The sequence below is a fragment of the Cupressus sempervirens genome, chromosome 10 (assembly GCF_028749045.1).
Source record: "Cupressus sempervirens isolate cs-2001-9-10 chromosome 10, ASM2874904v1, whole genome shotgun sequence".
NCBI lineage: Eukaryota > Viridiplantae > Streptophyta > Pinopsida > Cupressales > Cupressaceae > Cupressus > Cupressus sempervirens.
The window spans coordinates 730,011,691-730,031,648 of NC_143127.1; the positions used below are offsets into that span (position 1 = coordinate 730,011,691).

The 19,958-nt window shown below is 33.5% G+C and overlaps 1 protein-coding gene across 2 annotated transcripts in view; it reads left to right on the forward strand.

Moving 5' to 3' along the window:
- Positions 1 to 11,901: 11,901 nt before the first annotated feature.
- LOC149535904 (putative DEAD-box ATP-dependent RNA helicase 29) overlaps positions 11,902 to 19,958 on the forward strand; it is an 82,021-nt gene continuing 73,964 nt past the window's right edge. Inside the window, exons 1-5 of one of the 2 annotated variants that reach the window (XM_089806931.1) lie at positions 11,902 to 12,479; positions 12,931 to 13,554; positions 13,633 to 14,092; positions 14,530 to 14,587; positions 14,675 to 14,788. In XM_089806931.1, the coding sequence (XP_089663057.1) occupies positions 12,098 to 12,479; positions 12,931 to 13,554; positions 13,633 to 14,092; positions 14,530 to 14,587; positions 14,675 to 14,788 (1,638 nt within the window). In that variant the 5' untranslated portion in view covers positions 11,902 to 12,097. Of the gene's footprint in view, positions 12,480 to 12,930; positions 14,093 to 14,529; positions 14,588 to 14,674; positions 14,789 to 19,958 lie in introns of both variants that reach the window. The other variant, XM_089806930.1, reaches the window with a different exon arrangement.

Genomic DNA, 19,958 nt, shown 5'->3' on the forward strand with positions numbered 1-19,958 from the left:
GAAAAGCAACTGAAATTAAATCCATACTTACAACTATCCCCACCTATCCTCTTTCCCATCTCCTGCTACCTAAAGCAATTAATAAAAAGAAGGAAGGAAAACTCAAAAATTTCTTCTGGAGTGGAACAAAAGAAAAAAAGAAACAAGCACTTATAAAATGGGACTACGAGCCAAAGAATCAAGGTGGTTTGGGTATAAAAAATCTTAATTGACAAAATGAGGCACTAGGAGCAAAACTAGTATGACAAATGTATAATGAAAAATAAAAGAAATGGGCAAAAGTTTTATATAACAGATATTCAAATCCGGATGACCCTTCTTCTCTATTTAGAATCATAAATTCCCCAGTAGGTTCAGAAAGTTGGAATTTTATGATGAGATGCAAGCCTTTAATCAACAAGTACCTTGCTTGGGATTTAGGGAGAGAAGAAGAGGATCTTTTTTGGGAAGATTCCTGGGATGGTTAGTCTCCAATCATCAATTCAGGAATATCTGGAAACGTCATTAATGATTTAACCAACTTATGAGATATGAAGGTTTCAAACTTTAAAACTCAGGTAAGGATTGATGAGGAAGAATCATGAGTATGGAAATCATTGGATAATATAAATCTACCAATGGTAGACAAACCCATCCTTGAAAACATCTTCAATGAATGAATGGTGAATCATAAGAATCGAGAAGATAAACTCATATGGGGTGCATCCAAAGATGGGCAATACAAAGTGAAGTTAGGATATAACATCATCATTAATTCACAAAGATGGGAAAACATGAATATCCCCTTGAATTTATGTTGGGATGTGACTTGTGTGCCTAAGGTAGGTATTTTCCTTTCGGCAACCATACCAAATCGAATCTTAATTGTCGATGGATTTACCATAATGGGATTTGAAGGTCCTTCTAGATGTAGCCTTTGTAAGGCCAACTCTAAATCTATGGAACATATTTTCCTCAACTGCCCTTTTGCACAAGAATGGTGGTATTGGATTAAGAATAAGCTTAAGTGGACTTCTCCACTTCCACTGGACCCACAGGGTCACCTTTGAGGATGACCAATTAAGAATAAACTATCTATGATAAACTTTGGAATATAACACCATCAATCCTTATGTGGGAGATATGGAAGGATAGAAACAACCATATATTTCAAAACACTAAATTGAGCATGTTATCCTTTTTCAATAAAGTTGAGGCTGTTATCACTAAAGTTATGAATTGTCACCTTCAAAAAATATTAAAAACCAAAGGGACATTTTTGGAATGAGATGGGATGATGAGGAAAAATTGGCAACATTTGATTAATCCCCCCTTATTATACCCTAAATAGGACAGTATAGCTAGGAAAGAGTGCCCGAAAGGATGGAAGAAATTAAACTTTGATGGTGCTTCTAGAGGGAATCTAGGAAAAGCTGGAATAGGATGTATAGTGAAATCAGAAACTAGAGATTGGATAATAAAAAGAGCCAAACTTTTGGGAAATGTAACATATAATATAGTAGAACTAGAAGCACTAATAGAAGGTTTAAAATTAAGTTTAAAAAATAATATCACTAAATTAATCATTGAAGGAGATTCACAAATTATTTTGAATGTAATTAGAAAGCATCAGACACCAAACTGGGTGTTGAAAGCGAAACTTGAAAATGTTCTCTATTTAATAGATCAATTTGAAGAGATTAAAATCCAACACATTTTTTGTGAAGGAAATATAGATGCAGAAAAGTTAGCTAATAAAGGAGTCGAGGTTGAAGAATTTAGGCTTATATCATCTTAGAATATATCAGAGATAGAATAAACTTAATATAATGAATAATGGATGGGAGGAGTATGTTGGATACAATTGATTAATTGTGCATTGTCTCTGATGTTACACAAATGTCATATCAATTGACAGACAGTGCTTACCAAGCTCACTTGGTCAGTGAAGATAGTTTTCCTTGTCTACTGAGTGTTCACATGTTTACTATGAATAGATGACAGTGTCTATCGAGCTCACTCGAGTGTTGAAGGAATTTAGGCAGAAAAGAGTGTTAACCAAGCTCACTTGGTTAACGAAGGGAAAGTTGGATAGAGTTAGTATTCATCGAGTTCACTTGGTTGCCAAAGGATTTTTGCAAGTTCGTAGTGTTAACCGAGCTTCTATTGGTTAACACAAGAAATTGTTCCAGCGTCAGTTTCTACTGAGCAAGATCGGCCTATGAAGGATTTTTCTTATTTTGGCATATGAAGTTTAATTACTTTATGTATTGATTCTAGCCGACTATGATGATGAATATTGGTTATTGTAATTTGAATTTGGGTCGAATTGATAATCTGGAAGGTATAAATAAAAGGTCAAGTTGAGATTTCTAGTGTGTGTGCAAGTGTGTTGATTGAATTGAAAAGAAAAGAGAGGGAGAGAACTTGAACGATAAACATGTATCCTTGTAGAGAAAAAAAGTAATATTCAATCATGAAGGATCAAGTTCAAGCAGAAAAGAGATCTAGATTCAACAATTCAATTGCATCACAATCAAGTCATTTCATTGTTACTCTCAAACCATTGTAGGAGTGATCTAAAATCTCTTAAACAAAGTTGGTTTAATAGCCAATTGTAAATCCTCTAATAAGGTGGCAATTCCATTGAATTGTTTTAAGACCTCTTGCAAGGCCACTCCTAGTAGGGTGATTAAATCTTCTAATAGGGTCACACCTAACAATGTGTTTTGTAACCTTTAATAGGGTTGGCTCCTAACAAGGCTCACTTCAGAAGAGTGAAAAACAATAACTAGTTACATTGGTGGTTTTTTCTCAAATTGGGTTTGCATGTTAAATCCTAGTGTCTCATGTGTTCATGTTATTTCTCTCATGCTTGCAAGTTAATTGCTGACAATGTTTTAAGATCTACTAAAAGTAACTCACTCTACATTTACCGAGTTACAACAATTTCTATTTGTTTACCGAGCATAAACAACAATCAGTTTTCTCAATCTAAATTTTATTGTTGACATCTAAGGGATTTGGGATTTATTTTAGCGGTAACTGATTCATCCCCCCCCCCCCCCCCCCCCCCCCCCTTCAGTTACTCCTTATGTATTTCCAATGATTGGTATTAAATATTTTGGTGCTTACAAGAAAGGTTTCAAGGACCTAAGCTAAAGATCAAGATGTCTTACAAGAGAGAGATTCCAAAGCTAAACAAAGACAACTTTTCAGCATGGTAGGGACTCATGAGATTTCATCTGGCCAACATTAGTGATTTAGGCTTCAAATACCTTGATGAAGAATACAAAAATCCTACTAGTACATTATCTATTAGAGATCTTGCTGAGAAAAAGAACCATAACATCATGATGATTGGTATTGCATCTGCTCTCAACTATGATGAATTTGATGAGATCAAAGACTGTAAAACTTCTTGTGATATGTGGAACAAGCTAAAGGATATCTATGGTGGTGATGACAATGCAAGGAGAGCCAAAGCAGAAAGCCTTAGAGGATAGTTTAATAAGATGAGAATGAGATAAGATGAAAATATTGCCAAATATGTGGAAATAATCAAAGCTAGTGTTAGTGCAATCAGAGCTTCCAAAGGAGAAATCAAGGAAGAAACTATTGTAAGTAAAGATCTCAGAACTTTGCTTCCCATCTATGCAATCAGAGTGTCTATTGTTCAAGAAAAGAGATGTGATTCAAATAGCAAGCTAGGCTTGGATGCCCTAGTAGGAAGATTGACAACTTTTGAGCTAGACAACTTTGACAATTATGTTCCAGCTTCCAAAAATGTTGAATCTACATTTGAAGCTAAACTTTTACTCAAAGAAAAAGACAATAAAATAAAGGACAATTAGTCAAAAAGTGAAGAGGAAACAAAGGAAATTTTTGATAGTGATCTTGAAGTTGTTAAAGCTTTACTTGCAAAGAAATACTCTAAAGGTAGAGGAAAGTACAAAGGTAAAGTTCCTGTAATCTATTTTTCATGTGAAGAAATTGGTCATATTGTTGCCAGGTGTCCAAACAAAGAAATAAAGGATGAGAAGAAGAGCCACAAGTACAAAGGTAAGAAAGAATCCAAAAGTCACAAATCGTTCAAAGACAAAGGTAAGAAGACTTGTTTTATGGCTAAAGATTCTGATAACAGTAAAGATGAAATAGTGTACATTGCTGTAAAAGATGAATCTGATGAAGAAGAAGATAAGATGGCACTTATCTCTCATATTAGTAAAAATTATACATGGATCATAGATAGTGGATGTTCACATCATATGACTAGATAGTGGCAAGATTCTCAGCTAAACCCAGAGAAAATCACATGATGGCAATCAAAAGAATCTCGAGATATCTAAAAGGTATTGAAGACTATGGTTTATGGTACAAACTTGGAGGAAACCTATACCTAAAGGTATTTACTGATGCTGATTGGGCAGGAAAACTTGATGACAGAAAAAGCACTAGTGGTGGAGCTTTTCTTTCTTGGTAAAAGGCTAGTATCTTGGACAAGCAAGAAGCAAAACTGCACATCGCAATCCACAATAGAAGTAGAGTATGTGGTAGCAACAATAAATTGTTCTAACATTGTTTGGTTCAAACAATTGTTGGAAGGAATGAAGGTTGAAATCAAAGAGCCAGTAGTCATGTATTGTGATAACACCAATGCAATTAACATATCAAAGAACTTAGTGATGCATTCCAAAACAAAGCACATTGTTATAAAATATCACTTTGTTAGAGAACTGGTGCAGGACAAAGAAATAAGATTGGAATATGTCAATACAAAAGAACAAATTGCAGACATATTCACCAAGTCATTATCTAAGGATGCATTCTTGTATTTGAGAAGTAAGCTAGGGGTCATTCCTCCATCTGAAGCTCACTAAATAAAGTTTAGTGATACATCAACAAGAATCAAGTTAAAGATCAATCAGCTAATGCAGCATAATCAAGAGAATATTGCATATGAATCAATACTCAAGGTACATTGATACAAATTTGGCATGTGTTTTCTTTGGCATGTGTTGTCAAAGAGGGAGAAGTTTCTTATCATATCTTTATCTTTCTAAAATTTTGTAGACGGAAAAGTTTGAAAGAAGTTATGTAGTTCCTTCACAAAGGGATAATACAACATAAAGAAGTTCTTGTGTAAAATCAAAGAGGGAGAAAATTTCTGTCAAAGGGAGTTTTATTCTCAAATTTCATTATGCTATGACATGTTGTGTTGCCATCAATGCCAAAGAGGCAGATTGTTGGATACAATTGATTAATTGTGTGTTCTCTTTGATGTTACACAAATGTCATATCAATTGACAAATTGTGCTTACCGAGCTCACTTGGTTAGTGAAGATAGTTTTCCTTTTCTACCGAGCGTTCACAGGTTTACTCTGAATAGATGATAGTGTCTACTAAGCTCACTCAGGCGTCGAAGGAATTTAGGCAGAAAAGAGTGTTAACCAAGCTCACTTAGTTAATAAAGGGAAAGTTGGACAGAGTTAGTATTCACTGAGTTCACTCGATTGCCAAAGGATTTCTACAAGTTTGCAGTGTTAATCGAGCTTCTGTTGGTTAACACAAGAAATCATTCCAAAGTTAGTTTCTACCGACTAGGGTCGACTTATGAAGGATTTTTCTTATTTTGGCATATGAGGCTTAATTATTTTATGTATTGATTCTAGCCAACTATGATGATGAATATTGGTTATTGTAATTTGAATTTGGGCTGACTTGATAATCTGGAAGGTATAAATAAAAGGTCAAGTTGAGATTTCTAGTGTGTGTGCAAGCATGTTGATTGAATTGAAAAGAAAAGAGAGGGAGCAAACTTGAAGGACAAGTAGGTATGCTTGTGGAGTAGAAAAGTAATATTCAATCAAGAAGGATCAAGTTTAAGCAAAAAAAGAGATCTGGATTCAGCAATTCAGTTGCATCACAATCAGGTCATTTCATTGTTACTCTCTAACCATTATAGTAGTGATCTAAAATCTCTTAAACAGATTTGGTTTAATAGCCAGTTGTAAATCCTTTAACAAGGTGGCAATTCCATTGAATTGTTTTAAGACCTCTTGCAAGGCCACTCTTAGTAGGGTGATTAAATCCTCTAACAGGGTCACACTTAACAGTGTGTTTTGTAACCTTTAACAAGGCTGGCTCCTAACAAAGCTCACTTCAGAAGAGTGAAAAATAGTAACTAGTTACATTGGTGGTTTTTCCCAAATTGGGTTTCCACATTAAATCCTGGTGTCTCATGTGTTCATGTTATTTCTCTTATGCTTACAAGTTAATTATTGATAATGTTTTAAGATCTGCTAAAAGTAATTCACTCTACATTCATTGAGTTACAACAATTTCTATTTGTTTACTGAGCATTAGCAACAATCAATTTTTTCTCAGTCTAAATTTTATTGTTGACATGTAAGGGATTTGGGATTTATTTTAGTGGCAACTAATTCACCCCCCCTCTCAGTTACTTCTTTTGTATTTCCAACAGAGTAAGGATTAGATTTTATGTGGGATTGTGTGTCATCGTTAATTTATTTAATAGGAACCATTATTATAATTGCTTTCATATGAAGAATACAATTAATAATTATTAAGAAGCATGATTATAATGTGTAGCCATTTCCATATAGTGTTGAATCATGATTATTATCAAGTAAGTCTGGCATTAATCATTTTTTAGTGCCTTGAGCATAGTCATCTCTTATTTAAGGCTCGACATTCTTAAACTCATTATGGTTTTGGCATCTTGTTAGTCAGTCAGTATGGAGTTTTCTATTTCCCTCTTTCATGCTTTGGAAGTGAGGACTATGGTATTTAGAGGGCCAGTAAAACAAGAGAGGTGGAATCAGATCCTAAATCTGGTAGATGATGTGTCTAGGTTTTTTATTTCTTGAGTAATTGGGGGAAAAACATTCAATTATGACTACACTTAGCATACAAACAACTCTATCATCGACTCGTTTATAGAATGCATGGCTAAGGCAAATGTAGAGAAAGGGGAAATAATTAGGTTATGCTATAATGTCTTTGATTGAACACGGCTTGTGGGTCTGGAAAATGTTGTACTCAACATGGACGAGAAGCTAGATATCCCGCTTTTGGAGGTTTATATGACATATGATCTGGGAGAAATATTGCATGTTAATGCAATTAGGAGGCCATCAATGTATATCGGGGATAATATTCATTCTTTAATACTTAGCCTAAAATGAAGGCTTGTATTAATTTCTCATTGAGATGGTGAGGAATTAGAGAGGATCCCAACAAGGAGTGGCTCATTAATTTTCTACAAGCATTTGAAGCTTATGTTGAGTCAAACATCAATTTTGAGGATCTAGATAGGTTGGATTTTATTCAGCCCAATTTCATTAGGTCTAGCAAATAACTTTCAGCCTATATGTTCTTGTCGGGCTTGCGAGTAGATGATATGGACAAAGCTACAGACAACCTGATGGTTTGCTAGAAGAAGGAGATGGAAGCTCGACATTAAGTTATGATAATTGATGTTTTAGGTTTTTTCTTGCTTTATCTTTGTCTGTTTCACTAATGGGTTTAGATATAGTCTATATTCGACCTGGTAGTCATATTGACATTTGGTACTTGCTTTGGCCCTAGATGTGGCCTTTTTGTTCTTCCTTTTTTGGTTTATATAGTTGTTACCCCTACCTGTAGTACCTCATCCATAGTGTATATATTATCTTATATAAATAGAATGATGTTATGAATTTTTGTGTCGTGAAGATCATGGTGTCTCTGGTTTGTTGGTTCCTAACATTTCCCTTTATATTAACTTAGTGTATTGAGCTTCAATATTTGGTGATATCAAATTTGTACTTTCTAAGGATGATAGGCAAGCAAGGTAGCTATATGAATTTGGAAATTGGTACTAAGTTTTCAGTTTAGAGTGCATTTACAATTTAATTATCATAACTCTTTAACATCACTGCAGCTAATTTTGGGGAAATGATCATCTGCAATCATGACTTGGTAAATTAAGCACTTTAATCATGAACCTGGAAAAAGACAATGTAGATTACTCATATCAATTATAACATTAACACCATTAAAAGGTATTGATAATCCAATAATCAAATCAATTTAGCCCTAAATAAAATCGGTAAGAGAGCAGAAATCTAATTGATATTTAGAAAAAGTATAGTAGAAATAATGTTATTTTGGTTTAGATCTAGACGTAACTAGTATTCAAGAAATGTTTTAGAATTCGTTAACTTCCATATTTCTACTAAATTGATTAGTAAGCGTTTTATCTTCATTGATAATATTGTTAATCCAAATACAAAGTTTGTGAGAATGTGTGCAGAGAAAGTGGTTACTACACAAGACCATTGCGTATTGTTGTAGGAGAGGGGTTTATATCATATACTATGATATCATCTTTTACAACGGAAGACACTTCACCCGCCAAGATTATTATAAGAAATAGAGTTGTAACTAAAGAATTAAAACTGGGGTATGCCTCTTTTGTTATTGTATTTTTTACAGGACTATGGTCCCGGGCTAGAGTGGAGGTTTTCTTCTCTCTTCTTTCCTACCAGTGCATGTTTGAATGGAGTAATTCTGAAAATTTATTAAAATTAAATATATATAATCAAAGGCTTCGACCATTTATTGATAAAAATAATAATACCAATACAAAAAGAAAACATTTATTTGGGATTTTAACAAAATAGACAATATTTAAAAAAGCTAAAATGTTCAAAACCTCATCTTCGAAAAACTTTAGTTAAAAAGGCTCAAACAAAACTAAATATATCACATTGCATCACTTTAGAAAGAAAATAGATATGATGCACCTTTGAGCTCATCTTGCGAGCTAAATCCCCAATATTTCATAGAACCAAGAAAATGCATTACAATATAACATTATATAAACATTTTTCTAATTTTTTTAGGAAAAAATATGTTCACTACTCTTCCTGGGAATAAATTCTTCTTAAATCTTTCATCAAATCATATGATAAAAATAAAAAATGCATTAGAAAAGAAAATTTTGTATAAGCAAAAAAAGAAGAAGACATGTTTCACATAACAAAATCATCTTCATAGACATAAAAACTCACAAAAAAATCATAGACTTCATCTCATAAGGAAAATTTCTCGAAAACTTTCATAAAATCATTGTATAGAACAATTAGTTACATGAATGACTTTCTTGTGCAAGTCGTGAGGAGGTATAAAGGTAAACAAGTACTACAAGATATTTAAGCTACACAAGAGTGCACTTAAAAAAATGTAATTTACAAGAACATCATTAATTAATGTAGTAATTGATATATAGATAACCAAGCACAACCCAATTATGACAAAAAGAAAAGGGGGTTCGAGGAGAATAAGGGAACCATACAAAAAGATAAGATGTGATTTACCTAACACAACTTATTGTATTTCAATTTTATTTCATGTTAGTTTTTAATGAATTATTAATGGACCTACCTTTGGTTCATATTTAATTTTATAAGAAATTTTCCTACAAATGGGCTCATATCATTAGCTTTTAATGAATTATTAATAGACCTAAATTTGGTTCTTATTTAATTTTCAAAGAGATTTTCCTACAAATGGACTCATATCATTAGTTTTTAATGAATTATTAATGGACCTAACTTTGGTTCATATCTAATTTTAAAGAATTTTTTTACATTGTTTCAAATATCTGGCCAATAGAAATGAAGATAAATTTCCTAATATATTGTCTTAAAAAAATTTGCATCTAAACTTTAGGAATAGTTTTAAAAAATTGTTAATTAAATTAGTTAAAATGATAAATAATTTATAAAGTTTTCCACCTTATTTTGAAAAGCTATTTTGTCTTCACTTTTTTTGATAAATCAAAAAGATTATTAAGATGTACTTTAGTATATATCTAGTTCCCTCTTTTGATTGGAGTTGTTGTTAGCATGAATGCTGATGATATTCCTATGGGGGAGTATCCTAGCATTGTTGGAGCATTGGGGAGATTGTTAGCATGATTGTGTGTTACATTCATGATTGTGTTTATCATTGATGTCAACATACTAATGATTCTGTGAAGACTGACAAAGCAACAGATAGAGATTGAGGTAGCAGAGTTCAAGGATTGGCACTAAGGCTATGCACGATTGAGGATGTGTTCTACAGAGTGTCTTAATTATGTGGTTAAGTGCACGTGTGGAAATATGAGTACAAATGATAGTTATTCAAGATTTATTGAAGACAACGATTTGGTAGAGTTCTTGAGAAGCAATTACTGTTGTTTTGATTATATCTCCTAATAAAGATAAAATAATTAAGTGCAGTTGTACAGAGGTATAAGACATGACGAAGATGGTGTGGTTGATCATGCTAGGTCAGATGTTGTATGTGTGAACAATTGTTAGACTGTGAGTTGATAGTATTATGAAATAATGAAAAGATGTAATGTAACCTGTATTGTATTATCTTAATGAGAACCCATTATAATTGTAAATTGAAAAATCCTCAAGGCTGACTTAATAATTAGTTTAAGGACTTGGTATAAAGGAAAGTTATTTTCCTTGTAGAATACGAGCAGTGAAGTGTGAATTAATTAGTGTATGAATGTGCAATGCAAGTAATCAAACTTGGATATGAGGTCCAACGAACCTAATATTGAATATCTTAAGATCAAAAAAGTGTTTGTTGTAGATAAGGCACAACGAGATGACAAAGAGACTATATTTGAAAAAAAAAGGTTGTTTTGAACAATTGCTTATTTGTATTATTCTACGAAGGATAGTACTAAGATCAGTTGGACAATGAGTTTGGTGATCTTGCCCTTGAAGCTATTTGGACAGTGGGTCCTTCTATCTTCCATAGCTCCTAACAAGGTTGACACAACTCCTAATAGGATTGGAATCTCCTCATAGGGTAAAAGCATAGATCTATGTCGCCTTTTAGGACCTCTAAACTTGTTTTGGCAAAATCTCATTTCTTTATCAAAACTCATTTTTTTTCAAAAGCTTAAAATACCCTTTTATATATCTTGGAGTCAATATCATCATTATAGAAATTTTGCAGTGTTTCATTTAGTTATAATATGTTATCATTTAAAAATATTATAAGTACACATTTTAACATTTCAGAATGCTCCCTAAAAAAAAAAAGTAAATCATATAAAATAAAATAAAATTATATTTATCATTAGAGGAGAGAGTTCTCTAAAAAAATATGTTTTTTTTTTCAAAAAGGTGTAGATTTGATAGGGAAGTTTTGACGGGAGGGAAAAAAAACTATTGGTTTCTGATAAGGTCATCCTAAACCAATATTTATGTTTTTGTTCCCTAGCTATACATGTCATCTATAACATATTTTCAAATTAGAGCAAAAAAAGATCATTTGCATATACTTGCTTGATGGGAACTACACCATATATTTTTTGCAATTAAAAAAATGAATAAATTCTTACTCAATTTAATTACGAGAAATGGACTCATATTACTCTTATTAATGGATCTAATTTTGATTCATAAATAATTTTATTTGATTTTTTTACATTGCTTCAAATACCTTGATCAATATCGAAATAATTACATTTTCTAATATATTTTGTTAAAAAACTCGCATCTAAACTTTAGAAACAATTAAAAAAATTTCTAATCAAATTAATTAAAATAATAAATATTTTATAAAGTTTTCCATTTTTTTTTTTTTTTTTTAATCTTCAATTTTTGATAAAACACAAAAAATTATTAACTTGTACTTAAGTATATATCTAATTCCTTCTATTTGACTAGAGTTGTTTCAATTGATTTCAGAAAATTATATTTTCTTAAAAATATTATGACTTAACTTTATCGAATATCTATATATAATATTATTAAAAAATTTGATAAAATGAAATTGCATTCTTCACTCACTCATGAAAAGCTGCTAGTTATCATTTATAAACGGTCAAAACTTGGTTTAGGTAAACGCGATCTCCAGTATTCATCGACGAGTTTGAAATGGAGCAAATTAGGTTGTAAGAAAGAACCTCAGAAATCACAGAGCGGCTGGAAACCCAGATGTTATGCGGGAGATTTGCGCTTAAAATTGGGAAATTTAAACCCCTCTTCCGTGAAATATAATCCTTGTTCTTTGGAGCTTAAACCGCGGGTCCGTCGCGATGGGGTTACAGAGAGCAAAGGATATTCTGGTAAGCTCCGTAACACAAATGAAGTTTCAGGAGAAGCAGAAGAAGAAAGCTAAATCAGGGGGCTTCGAGTCCTTAGGTCTGAGCCCCCCAATTTTCAGAGCAGTAAAACGGAAGGGCTATCGAGTTCCCACCCCAATACAGCGGAAGACAATGCCCCTGGTAATGTCTGGATTGGATGTTGTTGCCATGGCCAGGACTGGTTCGGGTAAAACTGCAGCATTTCTGATCCCATTGCTGGAGAAGCTAAAGGGGCATTCACCCGGTGCTGGAGTGAGAGCCCTTGTTCTTTCTCCAACAAGGGAGCTGGCACTTCAGACTTACAAGTTTTGCAAAGAGCTCGGTCGCTATACAGGTATCATTCAAATCTGTTGCCTCAAGGTATTTAAATTTTCTGCACTCATAGACATTCAGAACAATGAACATCTGTCGTTTTGTTCTCTTAAACTTGATGGTCACATGATCCTTGATAAATTCATTGCATTTGTTGTCATTAGACTGAACCATTTAGTTTTATCATGGCATGTGCATAAATGATTTTTTTGTGGAAATTTCAATCTTCAAACAAATAGTGTGCCCAAATTTTTTAAATTAAGTAATCAGAAAACAGTTGAAAACTCTAGTTTGCATGAGGCTTTTATTATATTAAACAAGTTTTTCACTTCTTGTATTTGTCCACAATTTAAAGAATAAGAATTGTGCCATTTGTGATTTCTTCTTGAGATATTTTGCTTCTTTGTTGCTTTTCTTACTATCGTCTGTTTGGCATAGAATGATTTTTCTTAACTTTGGGTACTTTGCTGCAGATCTCCAGGCCACCGTGCTTGTGGGTGGGGATAGCATGGAGATTCAGTTTGAAGAACTAGCTAAAAGTCCAGACATTATTATTGCAACTCCTGGCCGTCTTATGCATCATCTTGCTGAGGTAGAAGAAATGTCTTTGCGAACTGTGGAGTATGTAGTGTTCGATGAGGCAGACCGTTTGTTTGAAATGGGTTTTGCAGACCAGCTACGAAAAATACTTGCTCAGCTGAGTGAGACCCGCCAAACTTTGCTTTTTAGTGCAACTCTGCCTCGTTTGCTTGCTGATTTTGCAAAGGCAGGCCTTCGAGATCCACACCTTGTACGACTAGATTTGGAGAATAAGATTAGCCCCGATCTCAGACTTACATTTTTTAGCTTGCGACAGGAAGATAAATATGCTGCATTGCTGCATCTGGTAAGAGAGCAGATTGGTACTGATCAGCAAACATTGATTTTTGTTGCAACAAAGCACCACGTCGAATTCCTAAATGAATTATTCAGAGTAGAAGGAATCGCACTGTCTGTTGTGTATGGTGACATGGATCAAGCTGCCCGTAAAATTCATCTTGCAAAGTTCAGGGCAAGGAAAACAATGTTATTACTTGTAACAGATGTTGCTGCAAGAGGTATTGATATTCCACTTTTGGATAATGTGGTCAACTACGATTTTCCTCCTAAACCTAAACTTTTTGTTCACAGAGTAGGTCGTGCTGCTCGTGCTGGCCGAACTGGCACAGCATATTCATTTGTTACATCAGAAGACATGCCGTATCTTTTGGACTTGCATCTTTTCCTGTCAAAACCTGTTCAACCAGCGCCAACAGAGGATGAGGTTGCAAGTGACAGAGAGAAAGCTTTGTCTAGGATCAATGAAATGGTTGAAAAAGGAGAATCTATTTATGGACGTTTTCCACAATCTGTGTTGGATCTAGTCTCTGAAAAAATACGGGAGCAATTAGATGAGTCCAATGAGCTTAGAGCTTTGCAGAAGGCATCTGTGAACGCATTTTCCTTATATTCCAAGACAAAGCCATCCGCATCAAGAGAGTCTGTTAAAAGGGCAAAGGATTTACCTCGGGAAGGGCTACATCCAATTTTTAAAAATGAAATTGGTAGTAGTGAGACTGCTGCTCTAGCTTTCTCAGAGCGGTTGAAAAAATTCAGGCAAGATAAGCATACATATAGGAAGCACTTGCTCTGTTGTTGACTTGTATGAAGTCGAGCTTCTTATGTGGGACTGAATTTATTATCTATGTGGTGTTTTTCTGAATGAATGTACAGTAGAAAAACTTCAGATTAGAGAGCTTGTCTTGTCGATTGAGTACACTGGCATTTCCTTGAAATTTAAAATCAATGTACAGAAAAAGCAATTTGATCGTTGCACCTGTTTCTTTTATTTGTTCTTAAGAGAACACTGGTTGCATGCTGAGTGCAGGACTGTTATGTTTGACTGCTTGTGATTTTTGCATATTATTATAATTTTTCACCGTCTTACTTTTTAAATATTTATAATTCTTAGATTGCAACAAGATATTGTAATCTCGTGGTCCTTTTTGAGGTTGACTGGAATATGCTCTAAACTAAAATTGAGTTGAATGCAGGCCTAAGCAAACTGTTCTGGAGACTGAAGGGGAAGCAGCAAAAGCAAAGCGCATGCAGGTGTTGTAATTTAGTGTCTATTGGTGTACTATGTCTGGGTGAACATTTCATAGAATCTTGTTTCTCAAGTATTATTGAATCTTTCAGATACCAGTAAGTCAAGCAGTTGACATAATGAGGAGAAAGAGAGCTCTACATGAACAAGTAATAAGTTCTGTCCAGCAACAAAAAACAACTCAGATGGCTGACATTGCTCTCAATGTAAGCATATAATATTTTATGCAAGCTCCTTTACTTTCCTTGGATAATGACTAAGATTTAAAATTATCCAGGTTCCATTTTCTCTGAAATTTGCTAGAACTAGGCATATTATTTTATGAGAATGTATCTGTTTTCACTTGTAATTTCTAACTTATTATATGCACTTTTGAGTTAATGCCTGAAGACCCTGTAATCAATTGATTCTATAGCAGATATAATTTTGTTTGCTATTGCAAATGATAAGTAGAGATAAAGAAAAAGTGATCAGTTGTACTGTAGTAAAAGGTAGGATTCTCCTCACAATTTACAATATTACAAATGAAATTTTAGAGTTTTGAGATGGATGACAATCTTATGGAGAGCGTCTTGTCCACGTGTACCCCCGTGTTTCCTTCACAATTCCCATACAGCCCGCTTACTCCACCACAGTACGACCTGCTGCCCACAGGTCTCTCTGATCATGCCACCCATACTGTAGATTTTTTTATGGCTTGACACTTCTACAAGAATGATTATGTTGATCTGTAACGATTATAATGCTTTTGTGATTGATTACAATGCTGCAGTTGCAATCTCTTTTAGATTATCACATGGGCTCGGATTAGTATTGGCAATAATATTATGTGTGGAACAATGAATCAGCATAGGAATATAATAGTAATGAGCCATCGCCAACAGAGTTGTTGTATAGATAATAGCATGAATAACTTTATTTATTACAAACTTGTCTTCAAGTGAAACTGCACAGATTTGGACCAACATGCAGAATAGGGTACGAAGTGACTCTTACAGAAACTGCGAATGCTAGAATAGGGAGGATCTTGTACCTCCGAAATGGCACACAATGCTACAAATATACAAGCAAGGCCAACAATCGTAATTTATTACTTTTTATTTTATAAATAAATAAATAAATAAATAAATTAAAGTGTCCGTAGGATATTTAAATCTCAGACCACCTAATCAATCAATTTAATTGAGTCATTTGAAATTTTGAATATTTCAGGAACATTAAACAAGCTCCTTTACTTTCCTTGGATAATGACTAAGAATTAAAATTATCTTGGTTTCATTTTCCCTGAAATTTGCAAGAACTAGGCATATTATTTTATGAGTTAATACCAGAAGATCCTGTTACCAATTAATTCCAATAACAATAGCAGATACAATTTTGTTTGCTTTTGCAACTGGTAAGTAGCGATAGAAAAAAAGTGATCAATTGTACTGTAGTAAAATTTATAATACAATCTTAGAAATGAAATGTTTAGAGATGGTTGAAAATCTTATGAAGAGGGTATTTTTCCTTCTAATTGAAACCACTTGAAGAGTTTAACCTCTTTTTAGCAATTTTGAGGACATTCTGCACATGTTTGCAGGGTGCTGTTTCAGTTGGAGTTCAAGAACTGGGTCTGTGAGCTTCTGATCACCATATATATGGTAGATTGGTTGGTTTGATGAATTTCCTAATGTTTCTAGAATCATTCTGTACTTAGCATTCTCTCAGATCCTAGGTGCTAGTATAGCCAGAACATTGCTTGATAGCTGTTAAGAATACCAATATCATCTTAGTTTTGAACAGTCTTCATTTATCTTACTGTGTAACGTTTCCTTTCAGAAATAGAATTTAATAATAAATAATAATAAATTTAAATTATAAAAACAATCAAACAAATATATTATAATATATATAATTACAATCTTTATAAGATATTTGCTTGTTAAATGATGAATTTCCTAATGTTTCTAGAATCATTCTGCACTTAGCATTCTCTCAGATCCTAGGTGCTAGTATAGCCAGAACATTGCTTGATAGCTGTTAAGAATACCAATATCATCTTAGTTTTGAACAGTCTTCATTTATCTTACTGTGTAACATTTCCTTTCAGAAATAAAATTTAATAATAAAAACAAACAAACAAATATATTATAATATATATAATTACAATCTTTATAAGATATTTGCTTGGTAAATAAATTAAAGGAAACTAAAAGGTTTCAATGTAAAACCAAATATTATAGAACTATTGGAAATAGAAAACCTAGTCCGTCTGTTCGTTAAGTTTTCGTTGTGAGCCAATACAAGGAACAGTGGTTCTAAATTAGAATTTCAGAAATTGTGGGAGGTGTGGAGCAATCTGTCTGAATTTTGAACTATTACAGTTTCAAGGGTCATCTCCTTCGTAGTGAGCATTATTTTGTAAGTTGGAAGCTTCAGCAATAATTAAGATGCCATAAACACATGCTATTGTAGCCTTCACAATTATCACCATCTTACATCTTATCCATTTGGATAATCAACCATAAGGTAATGATGCGATGACACATGGATAGGTAACATAAATCATATAATGGTCAATAAATGGAGAAATAATTAAGATTATGACCTGCAGTTACAAGAAGGCAGTTCAAGACAGCACAAAGAAATATGATGTTAAATTAGAGATTAAGGTGGAGACACAAGACAACAACATAGTCAGTAAATGGTCTGATTGCCAGATGTATCTTATGCAATATTCACTTCATTTAAGAACACCGCCATAAAAAGCATTTCTCATCATTCATTCAGGACATCAGATGAGGAATAAGAAAGCAGATTATAATTTATATATGGCATTAGTCATCGTCAAAGGATGAATAAGGAAATGGAATCATAGTTATTGAATATAGAATGTGTAAAAAACATATTGATTTGCATCAGGAGAAAGATTAGAGATTATAAATATATTTGATACTGAAGAGTAAGGAATGAAATTATTTACGATGCTGGCAATCATTATGTGACAGGAAATTATGCTGACTATATCTATGAATTAAATACTGTTTTACAGAATATTATATCTAAATATTATTAGGGATAAGGAATTTTAGTAAGGATATATATATATATATATATATATATATATATATATATATATATATATATATAACTTATAAAAATAATGAAATCATATATATGCCATGTTATATTTAATGTGTATATGTATATATTAGTAATATATAAGATAATAATATATACCTAACCTATTCCTTAATCACTCACTAACATCATTAAAAGGATAGTTTGGTTTTGTGTATGGAGAGGCAGAGTAAAACCTCACAATGTAGGAGGAAACTCCCAAAACGGTACGAGGACAGGGTCTTGAAGCCTTGAGGGAGCCTATTTGTAGATTGGTGTCATGCACCTTATGACAAGTAAATCCCCATCCTCCTTAAGGCTATTGATTAGGAGACAAGTAAGGATTTAGGGCTCAAGTATGTATTACAAATCAATGATTATTTCTTAATTTAAATTCATAGTGATGTGTTGTGTGGATATTTTGCAACCGATAGTTTTGTGAAAGTCCAGTTGCAAAATAAGATGACCAGCCACAACGTATGAGACAAAGTCTCGCCTACCTTAAAGAGAAGGTTCCCCCTTCTTACAGTTCTTTGGATCAACTCAAGGTAAGCAAGAAGTTAAAAGATTTTGAAAGGGTATTACCAATATTCTTTCCTCTTAACTTTTAGGAAAGAAACCACTTACCCGCAAAGCAAGTAATGTGCAAGATGAAATCTCTCACTACACTTCTATCTAAAGCTGGAAACAATGATACTGATAAAACAACACTAAAGGTTAGTTGAAAGCATACCGGTTTGGCTCTAAGTCCGGTCTTAATCTATTCTATAAGAATAACCTTTACTATTGGGGCTCAAAGACTTCCAGAAGTAAAGAATTCTAACTATTTTTGTGAATTAAAAAGGTAATACAAGCTACAATCAAAGCTCCTAGTCTATGTATTATCACAATCTTTTCCAATCAAAGCTTCGAACCCGACTGTTTCTTAACTCTTTATGCTCAATTATTTAAACCAACAACAATAGCATGAATCAAAGAAGACGAACTCAAATTACAGTCAAAGCTTCCATTTTGCACTAATCACAATGGCACTCAATCAAAGTTCAGCTCCAATTGTTTATTTGCATTCACTTTTCATACAATTTCTTCAAAGCTTTTTTGCATACAATAAAAGATGAGAGAGACACTCCCTTTATAGGAAAAGAAGTGAGAAAAAGGAGGGAATAGTGGGAGCAACTCAATCGAATTTGACCCGTTCAAACATGTCATAAGGTTATGCAATTGAATTACATGTAATTACATCTCATGCGATTCATTCTCTCCAACTACAAACATGAAACCTAAAGAAGGAAAAAGACGGAAGAAAGTTGAAACAATCCTAGGGATTGTTCTGTAGGGCCTTGTACTTGATGATGCAATCACACACTATAGAAATATCTGAGATTTCCATTGACTTTCACTTCAAATTTCTCACTCTAAAAAAAATGCATTATAAGGGATTTCACCTCAAATTTCTCTCTCAAAGAAAAATGCATTACAAGGGCGTTCTCTTCAAATTTCTCCCTCATAGAGAAAAATGCATTATAGCATAGAACAAAACAATTTATGGTAAGACTCCCTCACAGCAGACTCGCTCTCAACAATGGCAGCATTCTTACAACTTAGATAATCATGATAAATTAGTGTTGGCTCCAATATTTGACCAAACAATGAGCTCTCAAAGCCACATTGCTTCTCAAGGTTGGTGATCCTTTGCAAAGGACCTGCCACTCTCCATTTGCCTCTCAAGCTCCCTTTGAATCTTCAAGCACTTGCATCGATCTCCTGACCTCCTTGTTCAAGACTGCCTGCAATGCTTGCCTTAGTGGAACGTTTTTTCAATATATACCTCCGAAACGTCTGCTATGCATAAGTTGAGAACTATCCTTCTTGACCTTATCTCTGAACCGTATTCTGAATAAGCTTGCAGAACTACCAATGTCAAATACAAATTGACTGAGCAATTCAGTTCTCTACAGCTGGAGAGTTTTACCAATGATTTAAGCACTTGGCCTTGCAACATTGCAACCCACTTTGCTTACATTTTTGCTTCTTCACAGAACTCCCCCTTGATCCATGCCTCGGAGATTGCAGGGAAATTCTCTGGAATTGTATCTCTGCTCTATTGATCGTAGAACCTTAATGCTCTCAACTTGAGCCTTGAATTCTTGGAATTTAACTCCAGCTGAATGTCATTTCCCCCTTTTAGAAGAAGCTGATCACAATGATAGGTTCTCCATTGTTTAGTGTCTTCATCTTTATCAATTTCCTTGCATATGTAATCTCTCCATCCAA